General features: G+C 38.4%; 1 protein-coding gene across 2 annotated transcripts in view; it reads right to left on the reverse strand.

Moving 5' to 3' along the window:
- Positions 1 to 24,567, reverse strand: part of LOC103723600 (epidermal growth factor receptor substrate 15-like) — a 39,984-nt gene extending 15,417 nt beyond the window's left edge. The window contains exons 1-6 of one of the 2 annotated variants that reach the window (XM_008814558.4): positions 24,147 to 24,567; positions 21,585 to 22,794; positions 20,784 to 21,002; positions 20,413 to 20,639; positions 18,990 to 19,058; positions 17,465 to 17,536 (exon numbers count right to left, since the gene is read on the reverse strand). In XM_008814558.4, coding sequence (XP_008812780.2) covers positions 17,465 to 17,536; positions 18,990 to 19,058; positions 20,413 to 20,639; positions 20,784 to 21,002; positions 21,585 to 22,794; positions 24,147 to 24,290 — 1,941 coding nt within the window. In that variant the 5' untranslated portion in view covers positions 24,291 to 24,567. Of the gene's footprint in view, positions 1 to 17,464; positions 17,537 to 18,989; positions 19,065 to 20,412; positions 20,640 to 20,783; positions 21,003 to 21,584; positions 22,795 to 24,146 lie in introns of both variants that reach the window. The other variant, XM_008814556.4, reaches the window with a different exon arrangement.
- Positions 24,568 to 26,458: the final 1,891 nt, after the last annotated feature.

Below are 26,458 nucleotides of genomic sequence, written 5' to 3' on the forward strand. Positions count from 1 at the left end.
AGCAAGAGAAAAAGCAAGATAAGGATCGATTGATTACTAGATCTCCGACAAGAACTGGATTTGGCCACAAGGAGGGCTGCCATTTTGCTCTTTGTTGTCCCTTTTCCTTTCCCTCTAGAACCCAAATCCCTCAACCACAAGCATCTCCTCCGAAACTTGCAGAGGAGCAACAAGTTGAGATGGTTATGTCATTAAATCCCATGCAAAGATCCACCCAACGGAGAAACCAAACCACGATCCATCAAGAATGCCAAAAATCCAGTTCTATACCCCAAGAACAAAACCCTTCTGAGTTCTGACCAAATTGTTTAAAAATGCATCAGTCAGAAGAACAAATCATGACTTGGGAGTAACTACCTTGCTTGGTACAGCGACCAACAATGAGGGAGGGGCGACATGAGGGGGGCAGCTGTCATCAAAGGCAAACAGGCAGAGAGGAAGAGAAAGGCGAAGGGTCAAGCAGCAAGGCAGAGAGAGTCAAAGGATTGAAAGAGAGAAGTGAAGAAAGGTGGAGAGAGCCGAAAGGGCGAAAGGCAAAGAGAGGCAAAAAGAGCCAAAGGGGCAGAGGTGAAAGCTAAAGGAAATTTAGGGATTAAGGATAGCAATTGAGGGTTTAAGCCCATGCCCCTCACACATCACCTTAGGCAGTCAGCGGGTTGGGCCTCACCCCTCAGCTCACCGAACCTGGCAAACCCGATTGAATGTAGGGTCACTTTAAGTCTAAAGCCAAGTTTGGGCTTGGTTTTAGTCCGACTTCGGGCCTAATTCGGGGTTCGATTTTCAGGCCTGATCTAAGCTCGGGCTTCTGGCCGAGCGAAGCATCAACCCAAGCTCAGCCCAAAATTCCTTCAAGCCCTATTAGGCCCATAATTGACCTGAATTGCCCTAGGTCTAGCCCGTGGCCCCATCTGAAGCCGGCATAGTCCGACAGTCAGCCCACTTCCAGCCCTATGCTAAGATCCCTGGAGTTGTAGAAATAAATAAGCTATCGTCCACCTTAGTTGATTTTCTTCCTTGAATCTAAATCTGCAAGCTTTTAGCTAGACCTATTTTTCATGGACGCCATAGCACAACAGGTTGTTCAACTATGATTCAAACACTAAGCCCACTCCCCATCATCATTCCATCAAGCCTATTGACATCCTAAAGCTTGATGAGAATGCTCTGTAAGCTTGTTGAAAATGCTCTGTAAGCTTGTTGGGCGTAATGGATTGGCATGAAGATTCAGATTGGAGCCAAGGAACCTTAAGGGAATCAAATGCAACCAAGCATAGTAATCATCTTGAACTCTTGAAAACTAGTTAAATGTTGTATAGCTTATAGCTTGATTTGCATGATTAAGGATCCGGTTTGATCTCAACAGATTGCCGTATCCATTGCTTTTAATTTTGCATCATCCTAGGACTAGCTTAGTAGATTACAATTTTCTATGTTATTCTTATTTTTGTTTTCTTTAAGTTGTTTATACCATACTAAATTCAGTTAGTTGTCTAGGTTTAGATTATCTTCTTTAGGTTTAGCAGTTGAATTTATTTCCATTAATTGCTTCTTTGCAATGTCCTCATATTAGTGAGCATATAGAGTTCCCTTTCGGTCGATCATGCGCCATTTTTTTATCTCCTTGATGCATGGGTTAGACTTCAGAGACTACACAAACAAATGATTTTTGGAATTTTTAATAGTATAGATTATGATCAATGGTGTGGATCTTCTATTTGGATGCCGATCATTGATTTTGGAATCAAGAGGAGTAGATATTCTCTCCTCTCCAGAGGAGAATAGTCCATTTCTCACTCGATATACATGTGTAAGCATGTAAGTATGCATCTATGAGCATACACACAGGAGCAAAATTGCATGTGCGAGTGCCATGTCAAATGAATAAGATATAGCTTTAACACCAACTTTTCAATACTTACTTTTTCATTTAAATACAAGTGTCATACAAAAAAAAACAATTATTCATCTGCATGCCAAAAAAAGGTTGATCTAAAAAATCGACAACTTTGAAAACTTTAAAATCAATGGCGTTTTATCTATCTTAGAATGTCAATCATTTCTCTGGATGTTCAATTGATCAACTCAGATTTAAATGGCTCAATTTTCCTTTCAATTTTTTAAAGAGTATGAATCTACTAATATATTAGGGTTACATTGTGCAAGCTATTTGCTTTAAAGTTTAAACATTTTAACAACTATTGACTTGAATTGGAACTATAGCATCTAAATTAACCAAGGGAGGGGGGTGGGTTGCAAATTCTACCAACTCATTAATGTTGATTGTGTAGCCAAGTTGACCAAGCCAGTAATGTCTTTACTGGTTGTACCAACTACAAGATTTTGGTTCAAATCTTATCTCCACCGGGATTTGAGAGGTTAGGGGTGTTACAAGAGGGTCACCCTCCACTGTATAGTCCATTGTTTACATATTTCTTCTACCAAAGAAAAACTTCAACAACGCTGAACAAGTACATTGCATACCTTTGGATTATATCCAGGGGCACTTGTGACACATGTCCTTACATCTGATTTATAACATATCATCTGGTGCAGGCATTCACAAGTTCACACATGTCCATAACATCTAATTTACAATTTATCATGTGGACTGAGCATTCACCAAGTTCCTAAAAACTATAAAGTAAACCAGATAACCAACCCACAAATTCATATTCAATAGTCCCCTTCAGAGCTAAAATGCCGAGACATTTCTCTTCCAAAGCTGCTAGCTTCCTTTTCCATAGTTCGCCTTTGTGTTATATTTGTCTATATGCCAAATCTCAATCCAGTCACACTCGAAAGCTATTCCTAAAGAATAAAGATAATTTTCAAGGATCGCCATCTTCGTACTAGATCCCATACCAGTACCATACTGGTACAATATCGGACTTGTCGGTGTGCCAAGTACAGAGTCGGTTTTACGTACCAAGACTCCATATGCACCCTGTACCAACTCTCAGTTCAGTATTAATATGGTATGGTATATGCCCGATATGGGGCAGTACGTATCGGTATGATGAATGTTGATTCTCATCAAGGTCTATTATGACTATACATTATCAAAGATAAGAATGATGTAAGTCCAAGAATTGGTTAGCGAACAAGTAGTAGCCAAGCTCTATATTATTCAAGTTGAAAGTGGTGATTCTAGGAGATCTTTTAGATTCTAAAAGAAAATTTTGGGGGGATTAAGAAGGACAAAAAAAGGGGCATGTAGTTGGGTGGGTCTTTCTAATGACTGTTTGGCTGCTTGGAGATTGAAGGATGAAAGTCCTACTTGGTTTTATCCAGAAAGGATCATCATTTTCTCTAAGCATTCTCCCTTTCATCAAACAGCCAAAACCCGTTAAACCATTCCTAAATTTTTTTTTATCAAAAAAAGAATAAAAAAAGAGACAACAAAAAAAATCCTACTAATAGTGCAGCTAAATGGAAGAGGGCAAGGATCACATCCTTGGGATTTCTCCTCAAAAGGCAGAAGAAAAAAATAATTGAAAAGCATAATATAATCATAGTCAACGAGTAAAAGATCATCACCTCCTAAAAATCTCCACCCATCTCATCAAGACAAGTAGCCATTGGACTTAAGCCAAAAAGATGTATAAAAGAATAGGCAAAGAGATGAAATAGAAATATATCATAGCTGAATCAGGAGAAGAACATATGATGGAGAGGAGATGAAGCAGATGATGTCAAAATAATAAATTAATTGTAATATTATCCATTATAGTGCCAAATAAAATATATAATTATATTATTAGAACATACTGAATTACTCATTATCAAGATTTTAAACACCAGTGGGATGGTGGGGCATTTAAGCATCTCGAGTGTTAGAATAGGGCACCATCCAAAGTGTTGCAATTGGATGAGTCAAGAAATGGACCAAGATAGGGTGAAACATCCACCGTCCCACATGTCAGGATGCAAGTGGTTCCATGACAGCCCATCCAACAGTATTTAAAACCTTGTTTTTTACATACTATGCTGACTAAAATATGCATAATATAGTGCTATTACAATATACCTTACATAATATTGCTATATAATCTTAATAATATGACTATTATATTACATACCACATCATTATGTGCAATAATATAGTAAAATTATGTAACAACACAATATATACAAAAGCATGAAAAAATTTTCTACCCAAAACTAATCAAGGCCTTCCAATTAAAGAAATCCTGGTCATCTAAGGACTAATATTTGTAAAATTCCATAAATTGAATGAAAATCATCGTTATATTACATACATAATTTTCGAGCATTATTTAGCCAGAACCTATAGGAATTTCACATACAACCATGAGATCAACTATAGATCTCAAATACACCTTTTCAACAAGTTCAAGACTAAGTATTTGATGTAATGGATATTGGTCAAACACTCAAAATAGAGTGGCCCGGCCATATACAACATAGTACTAATAATTATATGCTAAATGCTTTTATTTCTAAACTACAATTCCAATATGAATGTCTCAACCAATAAACTAACAAAAATTTAATGAATTTTCATAATTAAACTATAATCAATTATAATTTTTAAATATATTGCCCGTTCTGCAGATGTATTTGCATGCAGACTTTCCTTAGTATATAATATTGCTAAATATGATAATATCAGTAACATGATAATAAGATAGAATATGTTAACAAATTATTATGCCTATTATAATATGGTATATTAATGCTTACATTATAAAATAACGTATCATTGTAATATTAATATAGGCATATACTAATTTCTAACTGTTACAATATTATACTATAGTACCTTAATGATTATAATACTATGATAATATTGCAAAATAATATAATTCATATTAAGTATTATATATTATGTTCTTAATTATATACTTATACGATGTTAACGCATAAAATCATAAATTGTACAATGTTGTTATAGTTGCATTCAAGGGCCGCCGAACCAATATCGGGACCCATACGGATCGGCAAACGGTTCCAGTAGGGTATGCCACCTCCGTACCTTAAATCTAATTTGATTGGTAATCACTCTTTTTGAACTTTTTCAATAATTTTAAGTCTAATTTGATATTTTTTTGATGTTTTTTGATATTTCTATGATCTCGGTTTAACCTTAAATGATGCATCTTATTGTTTTAAAATGATACAAATAATAATATGATTAATGAGATGTTGCATGCTACAAAAAATAATATGATTAATGAGATGTTGCATGCTACAAAAAGCAACATGAAATATCCTCAAATCAAGTAGTGAGATGAAAATTATAAAATAATACAATCAATTACATACATTTAAAATACTACATACCGATATCTAAAATCGGATCGAGTGACGATGCCTCTAATTGATATTTGGATCATCAACACAATCAGGACTCAGGAGGCACATCTGCCCACCCCTTTAACCAAGCGGCATTGTAGTCTTATATGTTCCTCCTATAAGAAATATGCTTTGGATTATAAGCATTTTTGGATCTCTTATTGAAGCTCTGGCTCTGAGAGGTGTTCTCTAGCTGATAAACTGGCTGATAAAACGACTGTGAAGAAGCCCACCGAATAAGTTGGCAGTAAAATCCGACCCATAAGATGCTCCGGCTACGTAAGATAGTAGCCATCGAAATATGCCTCAAACGCCCCATATCCATATTCGTATGGGTCATAGGCTGCATGTGGCTGCGGGTAATAGAATCTAGTATACGACTCGGAACTTAATATATCTATAAATCCTACTCCACGTGCAAGGTCATCTGTAGCTGCATCATGTCCTCCTGAATGACCTCAAGAAGCACGTCTTATATATGCAACCGGATTCTAGCGGGCTCCACCAAATCGTGCACCATGGTTTTTATCCTGTGTAGCATGCATAAACTGACTCACCGATAAATCGAAGACCACCTTGCGGCTGTCTCATAAACAGTGGCTCCTGTCCTCCACTCTCTTTCTGGCCAGCAGATCCATGACCACCAGAATTGCTGCTCCTGATCTCTGAATCTAAGTGAACTGACTTCTCGACACTCCATTGGGGTTGCAGGCGCCTTTTATTTTATTTTTTGGTATGCTAGGCAGCTGCCTTCTTACTCTTCGTGCCACTCCCTATCTGCTTACCCTTTGTGGCTCTCTGCCTGGCTATGTTGGAAGAATGTATATCGCCCTCCTGACTGAGTCGATCGAATAGCGTATTGGCCTCGTCTAAGCATCTCTCGATCATATCTCTAAGAGGATGTTTCGGATAAGGAGTCATGTGATGACCGGCTACCTTGTGGCTATGGCTAATCAGCCAAAAGGATGAGTGCAATATTGCTCGCTGCCCATTGCCCTACATTAACCCAAGCCTCACTGGCTACGAAATTGGCCGGTCGTGAGGCGATTCTCGCTCATCAAGCTCTAGCTCTTGCTGCTAGCCCACAAGCCATCCGATCATAGAATCAGCCTCATCATCAACGAAAGCACTATGGATCGGATTCGTGTACTTAGCTTCACTTCCTTTTGAATGCACTTTAGCCTCAATCTTTGATTGTAGTGAATACATATAAGGTCGTTGAGGCGCTTCTGTATCAAACGATTTCTCTGCTTGCTATAGATGAGGACGAAGATGGACTAATTACGCTAACAACTACTCTAGGAGACCATCTGGAAGAGGATCCGGATAGCTAACCGCTTAAAATTTTTCGCGGACAACCCAAAATAAATCCACCATTCAGCTATAAAAACATTGAAGAATATTACATATAAGATAGTACCATATTAGTAACCATCTAACGTCCGATAAATATCCTCCTAATGTGTAACATATCTGGATTTACGACAGCTGCCAAGACTCTAAAGCTATCGGTGCCCTCTCTAAATATTTTAGTCTGTGAAAAAACTCGTGTTGTACTATGTCAATAATTGAAAATACCAATTAACTTACATTTAAGTTAACTTACCTCTTCTAGACATAAGGCCGCGACTTCTGAATCAAGCTTCATCTTATAAATCACATTATGTAGAGCGGCCAAAAGTTCGTTATCCAAATCAGTTCCAGCTATGGTGTACTGAAACTGAGAGTTTAGATAGTATGCTGCATATAGAGTTCATAATTATCTTAGTAAAATTATACAAGTATAGAAGCAGTCTAATTTTCAATGTTCTTGCTTGCCTGCTAGATGCAAGTTCCTATCCATCTGGTAGTCCTATCGCCGCTCAATGATATCGATGTATTCATGAGTAAGGTACACCGTACTGGTACCGATAGGCGTACCGATGGCTTATTGAACCGGTACGATTTCGGTTCGTACCGATTTAAACCGATACCGAACTGGCGCGCGCCCCACGTTAAATGCCTCGTGCGCCAACGCGGGCGCGGGAAACCACGCGTGAGCGTGGTTCCTAGCTGGCGGAAGCGGTTCCCTGCACGGGGCACCTCGCGCAGGCGCAATTTCCAGTGGGTGCGGTGCCCCGCGCCCAAAGGGGCGCTCTTCCCCGTGTGCGGCGCGCGCTAAACGCTCTTCCTCGCGCACGGGCACTCGTCCCTACGCGTCGGTACCAGTACACAACGAAGATTGTTCAGTTTCGACCTTAGTTTTTCATAGTCGAACCGTACCGATTGGCGCCGGTATCGGTACAATACATGCTGAACCAGTCGGTTCAGGCCAGTTCAGTAGATCATGCTCATGAGCATATGTCGGATCTACTTCTGTGATCTGAATCTTTGCACCCTCTATTATGTGATACAAGAAGCCCATCAGGGGTATCTCTCGCTGTCCACGGCTCGAAGCACTTCAAACAATAGTCTATAGTCTTCACTATCGCAGTGACCTGCTGCCAGAATATCTACCTCGTCATCAAATCCTCAACAATGCTCCCTTCAGTGCCAACCCTCGCATATCGACAATGCATCGAGTTGGAACGGAACCGGCCGGTTCCAGTCCAGTTCGCATAGGTAAAGCCTGGTTCAAACATTTTTCTGCCAGTTCAGGACCAATTCCGACCGATTCAAGACTAGTTTCGACTGGTTTGGGACCAGAACCGAATCCAAATAGCAAATCGACCCGATTTCCAACCGGATCGGCTCGTTATGGGCCGAACTGGGCGGTTCGGCCTGATTCGGCATTCCATGGTTGCATTATACAATGTGTAATATAATAACATCATATAATAATATTTTGCTATATTGTATTAAAATTGAGAAGTGTGCTCAAAGATGGTGAGATGGGTGGGGACCGATAATAATGACAAATGCAAGTTGCAACTAGTGGTTGCAGTTACACTTGTGACAAAGGTCCGCTGAACCGATACCAGAATCTGTACCGATTGAAGGCCAATATGGTTCAGTACCATACCGTGTCAGTATAGTAGGGAGTGCCGGTTCCGTACCGGCACACCATTTTTTTGGAGCATTTCAAGTTGATTTAATTGATAATTACTATTGTTAAACTTTTTCAATGATTTTAAGTCTATTTGATTTTTTTATATTTTTTGATGTTTTTAATATTTCTATGATCCTAGTTTAATCTAAATGATGCATCTTATTATTTTAAAATAATTAATAAAATGTTGCATGCTACAAGGAGCAACATGAAATATTCTCAAATCTAGTGAGGTAAAAATTATAAAATAATACAATCAATTACTTTTATTTAAAGTACAATATACATGTCATATCTAAAATTGGGTTGAGTGGCGATACTGTTAGATGTATGCCCTAGAAGCAAATCTGGCGGACACATTATTAATTCTGGAACATAAATTTGCACTTGACTTTATTATTATTGAATAATAAATGGGCATCTTTTCATTCATATTGTTTATGTGTCTATGAATCGTCCAAAAAATTAATAAGATGATACATATTCTCAAGAGTTGAGAATTTGAGCCATGTATCATTGGTGATTAATTTCTAAATGCTCCTGATCAATGGATCATCACGAGGACGGTGATCGATCCGATCAGTGCACAGATCGCTTTCCTTATGGATGGACGAGACTCGAGTCCACAGTGTAGGGACACTGAAGTGATAGTGCAGGTGCTTGTTAGAGAACAAGGGTACTGAGCGTGACCAAGACAAGAAGTCACTTGGATGTCTATCCACTCGTCAGTGACTTGCTTGATGTTGCAGTAGTGTGACTGGTCCTTTGATCTACGGTGCTTCGGCTATTTACAGTGAGGTTATTGTAGTTTGACTGCACATATACATGGTCTCTAGTCATATGGGTCCTTGTTGTATAGATTGGCTGCAGTAGGTTCACTGTAGGAGTAGGGTATGCACTTACATAGAATCTATCGACCTTGATAGAAGAGGAGTGATCCTATGTGATTTATTAGACTGAGTTCTAAGACCTTCGCCAGGGCAGTATATACAGTGGAGAAAGAGTTTTCCACTCTCGAACTCAAGTCGAATAAATCTAGACATATGACAGACGACGGGGTTTGACGAGTTATCTATGACCTCCGGTCTGTAGGGATTCACGATAGGACTGTATCATACGATAACTGCACCTATAGATTCATCATTCTATTCTGCTAGGTAGCCACTACATACTGCTAGGTGTCATATCCAGTTTGTGAGTCAAGAAAAAATGGCTAGATTGCCCTTTGTAGGACATGGGGAGAGGACCACTGAAATACTTACCCTGGTACACACTGATGTGTGTGGCCCATTTGATGTGTCAGCTAGAGATTGTTATTCGTACTTCATTACCTTTACCGATGACTATTCACGATATGGGTATGTGTATCTTATGAGATACAAATCTGAGTCTTTTGAAAAGTTCAAAGAATTCAGAAATGAAGTAGAAAAATAGACTGAAAAAACCCTTAAGGTTCTTCGATCAGATCGAGGAGGAGAATACCTTAGTGGAGAATTTCGGAATTATCTCAAGGATAATGGCATAGTCTCACAATGGACGCCTCCGGGTACACCTCAACTCAACGGGATGTCAGAAAGGAGGAATCAGATTCTATTGGATATGGTCCGATCCATGATGAGCTTCACAGATCTGCCTATGTTTCTTTGGGGAGATGCCTTATTATCTGCGATTTATTTATTGAATAGAATTTCCTCTAAGTCCGTTCCTACCACACCGTATGAGATATGGCATGGTAAAAAGCCAAGTCTTGGTCATCTCAAGATTTGGGGATGTCCTGCCCACATCAAGCGACAACAGGCGGACAAGTTAAAGCCTAGGACCATAAGTGCTCGTTTCATAGGATATCCTAAAGAGTCATTAGGATACAATTTTTACGTCTCATAGGATCACAATGTGTTTGTGAGCCGACATGCCATCTTCTTGGAAAAATAGTTTATCTTTGATAGAGGCAATGGGAGGAAAATTGAGCTTGAAGAGAAAGTCTCTGAAAAGCAACAAGTAATGGATCCTATAGAACCTATTCACATAGAGCCAGTACACGTAGTACCTCCTCCACCTCGTAGATCAAGTAGGATCTTCCATCCTCCTGATAGATACTTAGGTATATTAGTAGAGGATACCGAGGAAATGTTCCTCATGGGAGATAGGGAACATGTACAGGATCCCAATACCTACAACAAGGCGATATCTGATATCGATTCCAAGAAATAGCTGGAAGCCATGAAGTCAGAGATAGACTCCATGTATTCCAACCAAGTCTGGACCTTAGTAGATCCACCAGAAGGTATAGTACCTATTGGATGTAAATGGATCTACAAAAGAAAAATAGGTTCGGATGGGAAGGTAGAGACCTATAAGGCAAGGCTAGTGGCGAAAGGGTATAGTCAGCACGAAGGTATTGACTATCAGAAGACATTTTCACCTGTAGCCATGCTGAAATCCATTCGAACATTGCTTGCCATTGCAGCATTTCATGATTATGAAATATGGCAGATGGATGTGAAAATTGCTTTCCTGAATGGATATCTTGATGAAGATATCTATATGGAGCAGCCTTTGGGTTTCACTTCCAGTGATGGTGATCACAAGGTCTGCAAGCTGCAAAGGTCCATCTATGGACTAAAGCAAGCATCTCGGAGTTGGAACACTCGTTTCAATGATGCGATCAAATCGTTTGATTTCACCAAAAATGAAGAGGAACCGTGTGTTTACAAGAAGGTTAGTGGGAGTGCTGTCGTGTTCCTCGTACTGTACGTAGACGACATCCTCCTGATAGGGATGATATTCCCATGCTAACTTCGGTCAAGGTCTGGTTATCAAAAGAGTTCTCCATGAAAGACCTTGGGGAAGCATCCTATATTTTGGGGATTAAGGTCTATAGAGATAGATCTAAGAGGATGCTTGGCCTATCACAGAAGATGTACATAGAGGAGGTACTGAAGAGGTTCAGTATGGAAAACTCCAAGAGGAGTCTATTACCCCTAAGGCATGGGATTCACCTCTCCAAGAAGATGTGTCCCAACACATCTGAAGAGATACAACGCATGAGCAAGATCCCTTATGCTTCGGCAATAGGGAGCTGTATGTCATGCTATGTATACGACCTGATATAGCCCTTGCTGTGAGTGTCACTAGCAGATATCAGTCGAATCCAGGCGAAGAGCACTGGACTACTGTGAAGAACATTCTTAAGTACTTAAGAAGAACTAAACATTTGTTCTTGATTTTTGGAGGATCATCAGAGTTAAAGATAGAAGGATACACAGATTCAGATTTCATAACTGATATTGAGGATAGAAAGTCTACATCTGGATATGTGTTCTTGTGCAATGGTGGTACGGTAAATTGGAAGAGTTCCAAACAACCGATCATTGCTGATTCTACCATGAAAGCTGAGTATATCGCTGCCTCTGAAGCTGCAACGGAAGTCTTCTGATTCAAGAAATTCATTGCAGAGCTAGATGTAATGCCATTAGATACCATCACACTCTACTGCGATAATAATGGCGCCATAGCTCTTGCTAAAGAGCCAAGGTCTCATCAGAAGTCCAAGCATATAGAGCAGCGCTTTCACCTCATACGCGATTACCTCGAAAAAAAATATGTCGAGGCGCAGAGAATAGACTCCGCGGACAACGTGGCGGACCCGCTCACTAAGCAATTAAATCGGCAGAAGACTGAAGCCCACCTTGAGAAGATGGGACTTAGATATATGTCTGATTGGCTTTAGTGCAAGTGGAAGATTGTTAGATGTATGCCCTAGAAGCCAATCTGGCGGACACATTATTAATTCTGGGACATAAATTTGTACTTGACTTTATTATTATTGAATAATAAATGGGCATCTTTTTATTCATATTGTTTATGTGTCTATGAATCGTCCAAAAAAATTAATAAGATGATACATATTCTCAAGAGTTGAGAATTTGAGCCATGTATCATTGGTGATTAATTTCTAAATGCTCCTGATCAATGGATCATCACGAGGACGGTGATCGATCCGATCAGTGCACAGATCGCTTTTCTTTTGGATGGACGAGACTCGAGTCCACAGTGTAGGGAACTAGGGATACTGAAGTGATAGTGCAGGTGCTTGTTAGAGAACAAGGGTACTGAGTGTGACCAAGACAAGAAGTCACTTGGATGTCTATCCACTCGTCAGTGACTTGCTTGATATTGCAGTGGTGTGACTGGTCCTTTGACCTGCGGTGCTTCGGCTATTCACAGTGAGGTTATTGTAGTTTGACTGCACATATACATGGTCTTTAGTCATATGGGTCCTTGTTGTGTAGATTGGCTGCGGTAGGTTCACTGTAGGAGTAGGGTATGCACTTACATGGAATCTATCGACCTTGATAGAAGAGGAGTGATCCTATGTGATTTATTAGACTGAGTTCTAAGACCTTGGCCAGGGCAGTATATACAGTGGAGAAAGAGTTTTCCACTCTCGAACTCAAGTCGAATAAATCTAGACATATGACAGATGACGGGGTTTGACGAGTTATCCATGACCTCCGGTCTGTAGGGATCCACGATAGGACTGTATCATACGATAACTGCACCTATAGATTCATCATTCTATTCTGCTGGGTAGCCACTACATACTGCTAGGTGTCACTGGTGGATGGTGAGACTCACAGGGATCATCTCGATGGTCGATAATCCCTGGTGAATTGAGTTGGAATTGTTTCAACCCATTGAAAGGAGTTTTCAATAATATTGTGATAGAGATTGCAATATATCTCACTACCAGTCAGAATAGAACCTATGGGGTCACACACATTAGAAGTATTGACCGATCCGATGGTTGAATTGTGATTGAGAATCACATATGATCAATTAGATTGATAAATTGAAAATCTCCTAAGAGTTAGTGGTTATAAGAAGGAATAATTGCAATCGGATTGCAATTGGATTTAATTAATTGGACTTGATCATGAGTCCTACTTGGAGTGGGATTCATGAAGTCCTAATTGGATTAGAATTTCAAATTAAATTAGAGTCCTACTTGGAATAGGATTTCTAAAGTCCTAATTATCTTGGGGCTGAAATTTGAACAAGTCCTAATTAGATTAGGATTTTCTCAAGTCCTAATTAATTTTAATTTTAATCTAATTAATTAAATAACTCCTAATTGGATTAGGATTGGAGAATTCAATAGAGTCATGGTTCAATTAAATCCTAATTAGATTAAGATAAGGAGGAAATTGAAATGGGTTCATATAAATCCTATTTTGAATAGGATTGGACTCATGAAATGAACCTAAATTAAATCACCCTTTAATTTGATTAAATGGCAGATTTAATTGGACTTAAGGGAGGGGCCCACGCCCCTCCCCTTGGGAAATTCGTGGAAGAAAAAGGAGGGGCGTAAGACCCTCCTTGCTGCCGAGTTCAATGGATAATAATGAGCTCCTTGAAAATAGGAGCTTATCCTTATCACATAATGAATTAAAAGGAGGGGTTTGGCCCCTCCTCTCATGCTTTTCTCTTGGGTGTTCACGACAGCAACCTCCCATCTTCTTCCTCCTTTCAGCCGCAAGAGAAAAGGAAGAAAAAGAAAGGGTGGCGTGGCCTTCTTCTTCCTCTTCCTTGGGTCCAGCGCAGGAGAAAAAAAAAGGCTGCAAAGAGCCTTGTTTCCTCTTCCTAGATCTTTCCTTCTTCCTCCTCTCAAGGCAATTAAAGGTTGGTTCAAAGGAGAGGACTTCAGCCATCAATAGCCTTCTCTGCAAGGGAGCTAGCACCCCGGGGAGATCCAAAGGCTTCGATCGACTCACTACTTCGTGTGGATACCTGTAGAGGCCGGACGTGTGTGCGGCTTCCACTGAAACTTCATCAAATACCACGTAAATCAGATTTGCGGAGACCATCTACCCGCACAAGATGAAGATCTGATCTTAATCATGATTTTAAAATGATTTAATAAGAATTTAATCCTGATCTATCTACAAAAGGTATTAAAATACGTTCATGCGATGAACGGGATATGCACATGTCATTCCGCTGCGCATCTGAAAAATTTTTGAATTTTCAGCGGCATGTGACAGACCCTAACAGATACCTCTTGTAGATATCCGAATCATCAACATAGTCAAGAGGTACATCAGCCCATTTCTCGAACCAAGCGGCATTGTAGTCTTGTATGTTCATCCTATAAAAAATGCGCTTCGAATTATAAGTACTCTCAGATCTCTCACTGAAGCTCTGGCTCTGCCGCTCGGCAGTCCACCTCTACATTCTTCTTGAAAACCCTTTCCTTTACTGCTCTGAAAGCGGTGAAGTACTTTTTCAACTGTCGAATCTCCTGTGGGTATTTCCGACACATAGATATATTGAAAAAACTACCACCTAAGTGCTGTTTCAACCTAGTTACTCCTCCTTCCTTGAACTCTATGTTGCACCAGTTGCACTTTCAATGGTACCGACCCAAGAGCATTTACTTATGATCCTAGCTAATGTCACACTCTGACTCCTTTTTCTTTGATGGTTCCGTTCCTGCAGGTTTATCAAGTACATAGTTTATCAATTATTTAAAAATAGCAAAATATCGTTATGACGAAGATAATTTTTTATCCAAAAAAATACATTTGATTTATGTAATACATAATACTAATTTTTCATATTATTTATTTACTTATAATAATTTTTAAATTTAAAAATATGTTTAAATATCATAAATTCAGAAAATTATGATTTCTGCCTCAAAAATTACTTCTGAATTATGTAATACGTACTACTAATTTTTCATAACTTTGATATTATTTATATATTTTTAATTAATTTTTAAATTTAAAATAATTTTTAAATATTAATATTTAAAAATTAATTTCAGTTCAGATCCATGTAGAGCTCAACAATAAATGCTACATATATTTTTTCAGGCCCTTGAGCATACATCAAAGGCTACTTATGTTTCAATTTTTTTCAAATTTAGGCCTAGGCCACTATGCACATAATTGCATCAAAACTTGAATGAATGAATATCAATTTTTTATGGAGAGTAGCTTGCATACCCCTAAATATGTTTCTGATTTTAAAATTTTTTATTTTTTATTTATTTTAAAAAATTATTTTTTAATACAAAAAGATATTTTTAATTTTTAAAAATTATATATAATCCAAAAATTAAAAATTTTGATGTCATCTTGTAGATCGTTAATATATCTACAATATATAATAAAATCAAGCCAAATCAAAAATTTTGGCATGATCTCTCCTTATTTTGCAACCCCCCAAAAAAGAAAGAATGAGATAGAGGAAATAGCATATCTTATTTAGGCTTGGATCTTCCGTTTGAACTGCTGAATCGGTGTGATTTTTAAATTGTTGGAAAGGAAGAGCGACAGAAACCTCTCCTCCGCTTTTAATAGGACCTTCCCAACAACAAATAATGCCTCTGACAAGTCAAAAAAGGAGGCCCAGTTCAAAACCACATCAACTCGGTGCGAACCGGGTTCCACCGAGTTTGAAAGGAACCGAGCAGCTCCGGCCGGTTCCAAGCCGGATCGCACTTGTTCCAGCCAGCTCGGACCCTTTTTGGCCGGTTTCGATCGGCTCAAGACTGGTTTCGGCCGGTTCGGTACCCGTTCTGGTCGATTCGAGGCCGGAACCGAAAAAAATAGCAAACCGACCCGGTTGCGCACCGAGTCAGCTCAGCACTGTCCGAATCGGGGGGTTCGGCCCAGTTCGGCAGACCATGCTTGTAACCAAATTTTACAGCAAGTCATTTTGCAACAAAAGGGTCAAATTTGCAAGTTGACTTGCGACAGATTATTCCGTAACTTGCCTAGTTGCACACTAAATAACCCCTTGATAAAATTCTTACTTCGTAGTCATAAAAATATAAGTATTCCTACCAAAGGATTGACACCCAATTTCTTATGCTTAAATAGAATCACATTATTCTAAAAAAATAAGTATTCCTACCAAAAGATTGACACCCAATTTCTCATACTTAAATAGAATCACATTATTCAAAAAGAAACTAAAAAGGTGAATATCTAGGATCAATAATGGACAGTGCCTCCTTCTGTATCTCAATTTTGCCCATCCTCGGTGCTTGAATGGTCACTCAAAGATCCACACTGCCAGACCATCCGCTGAACATCTCAAACACAATTTGACGCTTGATGGAGTTGGAAAAGGAGAAGAAAATTCCACCTTGCCTAGGTTGCCTTTGATGAAACATGCTTCCTTGTAAATGGAAACAAATAACTTCCAGAACACACAAGAATACTGAATCACTGATATTCAAGGCACGTGGTCACACTAATGCATATTTGTATGTGCATGAATGATAGCCATCGCAAGAAAATCTTCAAGGTCTCTATCTACATTAGTTCTTTATATGTAAAGAGCATAGAATATCTTATGTTAGTTTTTGTCCTTTTCATCATGAAAACCATGATAATGATTCATGGCATTAAATCTTATATTTTTCTTGTTATCTACCTTCCATGCTTCTAACAATATAAGATTTCTTCAGACCAAATTGTGGCTGAGGCACTCTAGATCTTTTTCCTAACAGCTTAAATGAAAAAATGTGGAGTGACTCCCTCAAAGCAAGCTGTTGTTTCAAAATCAAACTGTGTATGTCAAAATATGACCACATTAGGCATGGAGAGCATTGGGGTAGAAGTCAAAACGTTGATAAACTTCATAGTTCAGTGTTAAAAACTACAAACATATTATGACCAATGGTCATTGCATAAACAAGCATGTTTTGGGCCCTTCAACGTAAAGTTGTACAGCACTAAGATGTATCAAACTAAATTATACAGCACAGGATGAGAGCAAATACTAGAATTCGAGAGCAAGGATTTCTACAAGCTAATCACAGATGAAGAAACATTACAAAACAAAGAAAAAAGGATAGAAGGCAACAACCTCTAAAAAAGTAATATATAATGAACAACTTTAACAAGACCACTGACAGCATTTGCATGCTCTGACACTTCTCTTGGACTCAAGTTTCATATGCAAGAAGTAGAAACCAGTAAGATTAACAATCCACTTACAAAATAAGAGCAACATAAGTCATGTAGAGCCACAATAAATTTAATATTGCTTATGTGCAAGCAGAAATGCAAAATCTTTTTTTTTTTTTTGATAGTATTGTACCTCATGCCTACCAGCAGATGCCCTTTCTGTGATCTCATTAAGTCTGTTGTCACACCTGCTTTTGTAGAGAACCTTGATCACAAAAAGGAGAACAACACACAGTTATCAGATAAAACAGGCGTAGAACAAGAAGGCAACTAAATAAAATACCTATTTAACAACAACTGAACTTTTATTCACTTGACAATATTACCAAATTAATTTTTTTCAATCATTTCATGGTTATACCGGACCTTCTTCTAATTAAGGCATTTCAGTTCAAAGATTTACTAAGATCTAGGCATTAGAACTATTTTAACAATAGCTGACAATTTAGTAGAGGATCCACATTTTTGGCATCTAGCATTGTCTTGCATAAAGCATCTTCTATCACTTAGGCAATGAGCCTAGTTCTCAGGCTCAATTGAGCTTGGCTTGATTACATCACTACGAAGACCCCATTGCCTTAAATTCATAAAAAATATAAACATGCACATTCAGATATATACAACAACATATTGTCCATTCCTCCATGTTATTATCTATTCTAACGAGTCACTTTGTGAGCAGTATCTTTCCACTAAAATATACAACCTACCAAATGGTAATACAACACTCCGATTCCAACCTTAAGAATTTGTTTCTCTTGAAAGGTCCTTTCAGATACACAATCCACCCTCCGAAAACATTGACATAACACAAGGAACACTTTTGCAGAAGTTATCAAATTAAATTCACATTTGGAACTCATGCTATAGACAATATAACAGTCATACCATAACCCTTTTAGATGCTTATCAAATTTCCAGAAAACTACCGATCTATGTGAGTTATTTCAGAACCCAATCCAGGAAAAGTGCACCAGCTTAAATATTTTTGATTGCATACCTCATCTGATTCAGTTAATATATTAGATTGCAGAAATTTCCCTGAAAGTCCTTGTGCACTAAAGGTTGCTTCAGCCCCTCATCAAGTAATTTTTCACATTTTAGTTGTAAATTGGAATCATCTCAAATGACATAGAAGGCAAATATGTCTTAATTGCCTCTCCAGAAGTCAATCAGAAAGGAAATTATACACATACATGAAGTATATATGTACTTTACATTGAAAATGTCATCCAAGTGAAAGTCCTTGTGCACTAAAGGTTGCTTCAGCCCCTCATCAAGTAATTTTCCACATTTTATTGGTAAATTAGAATCATCTCAAATGACATAGAAGGCAAATATGTCTTAATTGCCTCTCCAGAAGTCAATCAGAAAGGAAATTATATACATACATGAAGTATGTATGTACTTTACATCGAAAATGTCGTCCAATTACTCAGACCCGAAGAATCACCATACTTAAAGCAAAAAAATGAAAGGAAACAGAAATATTGGCTGCTATTAAGTATTAAAACATAGTCATCACAATGAGGCTGTTTCAAAAGTTCAAGAGATGAAATTAGAAAGGAAAACAAGTTAGTTGTTTGGCGTCTGGATTCATTCATGTAGAACAGTACCATTGTTGGAAAAATAATACAAGTAATAAGCAGGTGACTCACGAGGTCTTGCATCTTGGTGCGGTAAAATTCAATCTTTTCTTTGGAATCAAGGATCTGCTTGTCCAATTCCTGAACCTTTCATAAACGAAAAGAATTAAAACATTCTATCCTCCAAGGACAATATATCAATAACTAAATGATGGTAGAAACTAGAAAAAGAAAAAAAGAACAACCAGTAGTGCAATATGTAACCATGTAGATTATTTCATAGCACCATATAAGAATTCACTCAGTTTATCAGAACTTGTGAAGCAGCCATAAGAGACAAGGTGTCAATTATGAAAATTAAAATACCATATCCAAACTTCTAAAAGCTCTAAGAGATGGATACATTAGAAGAAAAGGCAATAATGGAGATTGTTAAAAAAGGTGCATCTCAACAGTTTCTGGAATGATCAAATTAGCAAGTAGCAACCATCTGCCAACACACCAGGCATCCGTATGCAACAGCAATGCAATTTCCTGTGTGCATGCTTTAGAACGCTTGTGCATGAGTTATACATATCAAGCAATTATTTGTAAAATGAGATAAAGCCAAATGTGTGCAATGCATGCAGAAGATCAAAGGTAAATCTAGAAAATCCTTGTCTTTAAACCTACAAACTTCTTACCAAGAAAATGAAGATCCAGGCTACCCAAAAAATGCAGATTTCCTCCAAAAAAGGTATAGCTAGGAGAAGAAAGAGAGGCATCCATGAAAGTGATACATGTAAGAATTCATGAATGTAATATTTTCACCCTTCCAATGATATTTCAAAAGCAATAAACCCATGAAGAAATTTTTGCTTTGATACATTATGACTACAGAATTTCAATATAAGACTAAAAAGAAAAAGATCACTCAGATGATGAAACCTTGGTTTTGACAAGAAAACAGAAGACAAAATGATAGCAATGAATCATGTAATCTACATTAAAATTAAGTTTGTGAGAAAGGCATGGAAGATGACGAAACAAAGAGGAAATAAAAATATATTCTAATATTTTAAGAAATTCCTAAGAATGGTAAGTGAACAAGCTGCCATTAACAGCATAATTAGTTTTTTGCTGTCATCAGCCAACAAAGAAAACAATGCACCAGTAAGCTTCACATCTCAAGGATCACTGTTAACAAAACATGTTAAAACAAAGATTTAAGATCTTATATCATACTAGGGGTGGTTAATAAACAAGTTGACTATTACTTTTATTAGTGGCTAATAGACATCTAGGTTTTTAGCCATCATAACACAATTAAGTGATCAACATCCATTAGTCTTGTTATCTATACTATTTGAATGTCATGTAAACTAACTGTATTGACTTCAATGTTTATAGGTAAAGTTGCAGCTTATAGACATACAGAAATCAAGTTAAAATTGTAACTATCGCAATTATTGATGGCACTCATCATACTTAAACAAAAAAAAGACAACAAAAATACTTTCTTATCAGCATCTATCGCCTCCCGGTAACTTGAGTTCATTTTTTTCTGCTCATCCTTGCTGAGTTGGTTTGCCAGGTGATTATGCAATCCAGGTACTCTTGACTTCGGTTGCACTGACTGAACTGCACCATCAGGCTGCAGAGGGACAGATGTTTGCATTGGTGGCCTCATTCCAGTGGCAGGCATCACAGAACGAGATCCAAGGATCCCTTGCTGAGGTAATCCTGGTCCATAAATAAACAACAACACATGGGTGAAGATTAGTGATATAACAACAGAACTGCAAAAAAGTTGAAAACAGAGGAAGTTCAAAATTACTACATTCCCAGCTTCAAACTACATCTACAATAACAAAGATGGGTAAATACCAGGATTTGGCTGCCAAGCCGGACCACCGTATGAAGATGAAGGCTGACTTGTGGCACGTAACAATGTCTCGTCATACCTAAGGGTATCTGGAAGCACAGCTGGAAGAGGACGCCCTTCTCGGTACCGCTCCATCAGATAGAGAGCAACACAGAACTCTCTTAGAGAAAGCATGCTATCGTTATCTTGGTCAGATAAGTCCCACACCTGTTTTAGGACCTCTGAAAACTCAAGGGAACAAACTGCATTAGCATTATATCATAAAAAGACAGCAATGCCAAGTTATTAGCTCTCCCAGTTCATAATGACCTTTTTGAAAGTTAAGTAAATTACCCTTTTGATTAACTAACATGCATAATAAAACAAAATGCAAGATAGAGAAATCCTCTGCAAGTAAATAAATCGTTCTACATATACAGTTTTGAATCTTTATGCTTACAGAATTCAGCATGAAGAGCACAACTGCACGAGCAAAAATCCTAATTGCATATATAGATTAAAAAAAGGGCAGCCTAATGTATGAGGCTCCCACCACTACAGGGTCTACAAACAGTTACATGTATGCAGCCTTACCTAATATGTAGAGAGACTATTTCTATGTTTCGAACCTATGACACCTAGGTTACAATGGAACAACTTTACCGTTGCGCCAAGGCCCGCCCTCTAATTGCATATACAGATGATAACATCAAACAGATTTCAGTTCATCTTTAAGGTGCTGATAACATTTTGAAGTAAATCAATATTGACTCTTTGGAAAGATCGTAGCTCAAGGCAACATAAAGCAATGGAATAATGCCTACCTCTAGGAAGTCTCCAACTTAAGAACAGGTTACGTGCCTGTTCACCTGTGATCTTTCCATCTCTATCCTTGTCTACCTCTACAAACACAGCAGTATACTTCTGAATATCAGATTGAGTAATTCTTGGCCATTGAAGCTGCGATTGGTTGGAATCTGAACTTAGAGATCCAGCCGAAACATTAACTGCAGCCAATGCTGCAGACTTCTGCATTTTATCTAGCTGATCATGCTTAACTATTGACTGAGTCTGTTGAAGCTGACTACTACCAGAAGTAAGTGCCACAGTATGCTGCAAAGGATCAGGTTGACCTGGCCTAATTAAATTTTGAGACCTGACAGCCGGTGACATGATATTGGAGGAGTTGGCTGAACTGCTTGCAGAAGAAGTTGGTGCAGAAGCATCTGGCCTTGCTTGAGAAGTAGCAGAAAATGCATGCCCTCCAAAAGCTGAGTCAGATGTAAAGCCATTTCCAGATAAAACTGAAGCGTTTGACTCATTATTAGCAGCAGGTCGGTATGATGGTACAACTGGATCCAGAGGTTTCAGCTGAACTGAGGATGCTGGTGCGGATTGTGTTTGTGGTTTAGGAGGCAGTCCAGGAGACATGCCAGAAAATGCCAAGCCAAATCCATATGGGTTCTGCGAGGTGCCAATGCCCCTAACAGAAGCTTGAGAAGTTCCCCCAACTGCAGTTCCACCTGTCCTCCCACCAAGCCAATCAGTTGATAGATTCGGTGTACTTGAGCTTGGCATCCGTGGACCAGTAACATTGCTGCCTGCAGAAAGTACTTGATTGACACCCTGCATCTGAAGCGAAGGTGCAGCAAGTGTTGCTTGAGGTGGCCTCATGAAATTAGCATTCGAAGAGAACTGTTGATTCATGCCCACATTTGGAGTTGATTGTGACCCCCTAAATCCTAGATTTTGATATGCAATTGGCGCCACAACACCCATTTGAGTGGACGATGGCCGCATAGAATTTACTTGGGGCATAGGGGTAGGGACCGAATTCATTTGAGGTGAAGGAATTGACACAGGATTTATCTGTGGTGCTGGAATTTTAGCCGCAGCTGGACCATATAATGCAGATTTTACGATATCAGGTGTTAGTTCACGCCCACTTTGTGCCACAGTTACAAGTTTTAATGCATTATAGAATTCTTGGCGCCCAAGGAAGCCAGTTCGGCTCTGATCAGCATGCATCCATATCTGCACACAACCAGATTGCCATGATAACAGATACCAAGAGCAAAAAAACTTGTAACCGTAAAACTCTCCAGTAATGATCAGTCATCGATATGTGACACACACATAGAAAAGAGACTGCACTTTCAATAAATATAAGATTTGACAAACTTCTAAGCATTGATGTAAAACTGAAATGCATCTATACATTTAATGGTCAAACCCAGAAGCATGCTAAAAAAAACTCAACACCATCAAACATTCCCACAAAACTGTAACCATAAATTAAGAAAAAGAAACTAAGAGAAGTTATACAAAATCAAGATAGGAGAAAACAGCAATCGAATAACAGAAGAGGCATGAACAGGAAATATATGTTTTAGCATCCTGATCTTAATGATGTCAAAACCAACTCAATATCAGATCTACAAACATAGAAAACAAGCCCTTCCAATATACAAGAGTCTGCATATCGGCAATGAAATTGTTGACTGAATGTACACCAAACTTTCTGAAAGCCTCCCCCCCCCACCCCGGCACAGATACTGGGCAGTGTTGATAGCATAATGGAGTTCAAATGATAAAGTGCGTCATCATCATGAACAGCTGCTACTTAGTGCAGGCCACAGTGGTCAAAGCATGATATAGCAGCAAGAAGCCACCACAACATCCTTTGTCCCACTTCAATGGTAACAATGAACACCTATTTTTAGATTTTCTATGCCAAGAATATTCTGATTCCAGTCTAACATGAGAAGAACAAATACATTTTCACCAAAAAGATAAAGGATTGTGGGATCTGCTTGTAAGCACTGGCAAGAGCTACATGTAAAGTATATCAGCATCTCCAGAAAAGCTAATCTCTTGGAGGTTCATCAAAATGCATTTACTCCAATGAACTGGTGATGTCCAAACTTGAGATGTACTTCGCATTATACAAAAGCAACGAACCCAAATTGCACCTTTGATATGAGTCAGTTTAGCAGAAATTCACACTCGTTAGCAGCTAACAATTTAATTTTCATACAAGGTTCTGAATTTGCATCTAATGTGACAGAACACCAAGCTACAAGATTTAGCTTCCCACCGCCCCACCCTTTTCTCTCCCCTTCTCTCATGAAAATAAAGTCTCACAGACTGAAAATGCCAGTCACGAGAACTGTTTGCATGCCCATAAAAAATTAGAAAACAATGGACAAAACAAATCAATTAATTCTATGCCGATCCCCGGCCAAATCAAACCTCTATTTATCTACGGACCTAGCTAAAGCAGAATTCAAGCAAAATTTAGCTATCATAAGGAACCCAATTATTAACCAAACAACCAATATACGAGATAAAAGAAAAAAAAAAGGAAAAGGAAAGAAAAGAGGCACCTGAGCTAGGATGTTCTTGGGCAAATTGGATCCCTGGAGGAAAGCAACCGCCTCGGCCCCGCTAATCCTCCCATCGCGATCCAAATCCGCTCGCCCGAAGTACGCATCGAAGGTGTCCAAGTTGGAAGGCCGCACCGCCGCCATCCACGCCCCCCTCCCTCGCCGAAATTCTTAGATCACGGCGCAGGATCGGCCCCGGAGTGCCCTCGGAACGCCAACACGGAAACCGGCCGGATCCGGCGAGACCGCCCGGCCGATGGCGGTAGAGATCGAGGAAAGTGGGTTTAGAGGAGGCGGCGGCGGGTTCGTGTCTCCGCGGGATCGACAGACACGAAGGAGCGATGCGTCGTGGGTCGATCCAGGAGGAGAGGATGGTGAGAGGGAGGAACGAAAAAATTCATTTTTTCTTCTGTGATTGTAAGTTGATGACGCTGGTAAGAGGATGCAGTCATGTTCCCCTGGGTGGGGCCAAGGAGGAGACAGCGCTTTGGAAAGCAGCAGAAGGCGTACGCCTTTGGTGGGTCCCTGACGTCACTGCAAATTACAGCAACATGGAATACCGACCCGGAGAGATTTAGGCTCTGTTTGGAGGGCCATACGCAATAGAGCTGTTTTGAAAGTAGGATGCTTGAGTACGACTTTTATAAAAAAATATTTATTATTTAGTAATTATATTTTTAAAATGCTGTGGCATTTTAATATGAATTTAATAAATAAATTAAAAAAATATTTTTATATAATAAAAGTACTATAATAAACATTGTATAATATTATACAACAGAGTATAATAAAATATAATATATATTAATACATAATATACGATATAGTATAATATTACTGTAATATAAAATAATATTATTATAATATACTAATATGACATTGTATAGTATAGCATAATAGTAATATAATTATTAGAGTAAATTAATTTTTCATAATATAATATAATATTAAATTATTTAATATAACCTATTAATGTTTTATGATATAATATAATATATATTATATTTATAGTATAATACAATAATAAAGGTATAAAATATTATAATTATTAGTATAAATTAATTTTTCTTAATATAACATAATATAAAATTATTTAACATAACATATTAATGTATTATGATATAATATAATATTATATTATATTTATAGTATAATACAATAATAAATATATAAAATATTAGTGTAAATTATTTTTTTACCCTTCTAATGACTATTTATCTATTTAACTGATTATCTCTTTACTTAACTATTTGCAATGGTGACAAATTCACTGTACCTATCAATATCATAAAGATCAGATTATTTGCTACTCACTCATTATTTATTTATTTATTTATACGTTCATTCATATATATATATATATATATATATATATATATTTATTTATGCATTTATTTATTTATTTATTTATTTATTATTTTATTCATTGAAATATATTTATTTATTATCTTATTTATTTATTCATTCATTCATTCATTTATATACATATTTATTTATACATTTATTTATTAATTTATTCTTTTCTTTTCTTTCTTTTCTTTTCTTTTTTTTCTTCTCTTTTTTTTCCTTTCCTTTTCTTCTTTTTTTTTCCTTTTCTTTTTCTTTTTCTTTTTTCTTCTCTTCTTCTCCTTCCTTCCTCTCCCCCCTTCTCCTTTCTTCTGCTCTCGCGCGGCCGGCGACGCCGGAAGGGGGCCAAGCCGTGGCGGCCGCGAGAGGGGGCCAAGTCGTGGCCGGTGCATGCGGCCGCAGGAAGCGGGAGGGCGCCCCTTTCTTCTTCCTCTTCTACGGCACCTCCCCACCGTGGGGGCGGAGACATCCGCGACGACCGATCTCCTTCTTCTTCGGCACCTCTCCATCCGTGACGGGGACATCTTGGCCGGCGGCGGCCACGGGAAGGGAGAGACCGACCCTTCTTCCTCTTCTTCGGCACCTCCCCACCATGGGGGCGGGGGCATGGGGGCGGCGGTGGGGCAGAGGGAGGGGGTTGGGAGAGGAACAGGCGGTGATATGAGCTTTTTGGGAGGAATTTTTTTTTAATGGGGTATTTTGGTTAAAAATAGAGCTTTCCGACAAAGCTCAAAACAACGTTTTCAGAAAGCTACAAAATGGAGCTTCTGCCAAAAAGCTATTTTTAGCTTTCTGAAAAAGTTGAAACAGCTTCTCGAAATTTTTACCAAACACTATTTTTTATCTAAAAATACTTTTGGAGGGCCAGAAAGTGCTTTTTAGTCTTCCAAAAGCTCCCCTAAACGGGGCCTTAGACTTAATAGCTCATTGTGTACCTGTGGTGGACAAAATGAGGATCAAAAATG

Source organism: Phoenix dactylifera, unplaced genomic scaffold, assembly GCF_009389715.1.
Source record: "Phoenix dactylifera cultivar Barhee BC4 unplaced genomic scaffold, palm_55x_up_171113_PBpolish2nd_filt_p 000304F, whole genome shotgun sequence".
In the NCBI taxonomy this organism is placed as follows: Eukaryota; Viridiplantae; Streptophyta; class Magnoliopsida; order Arecales; family Arecaceae; genus Phoenix; species Phoenix dactylifera.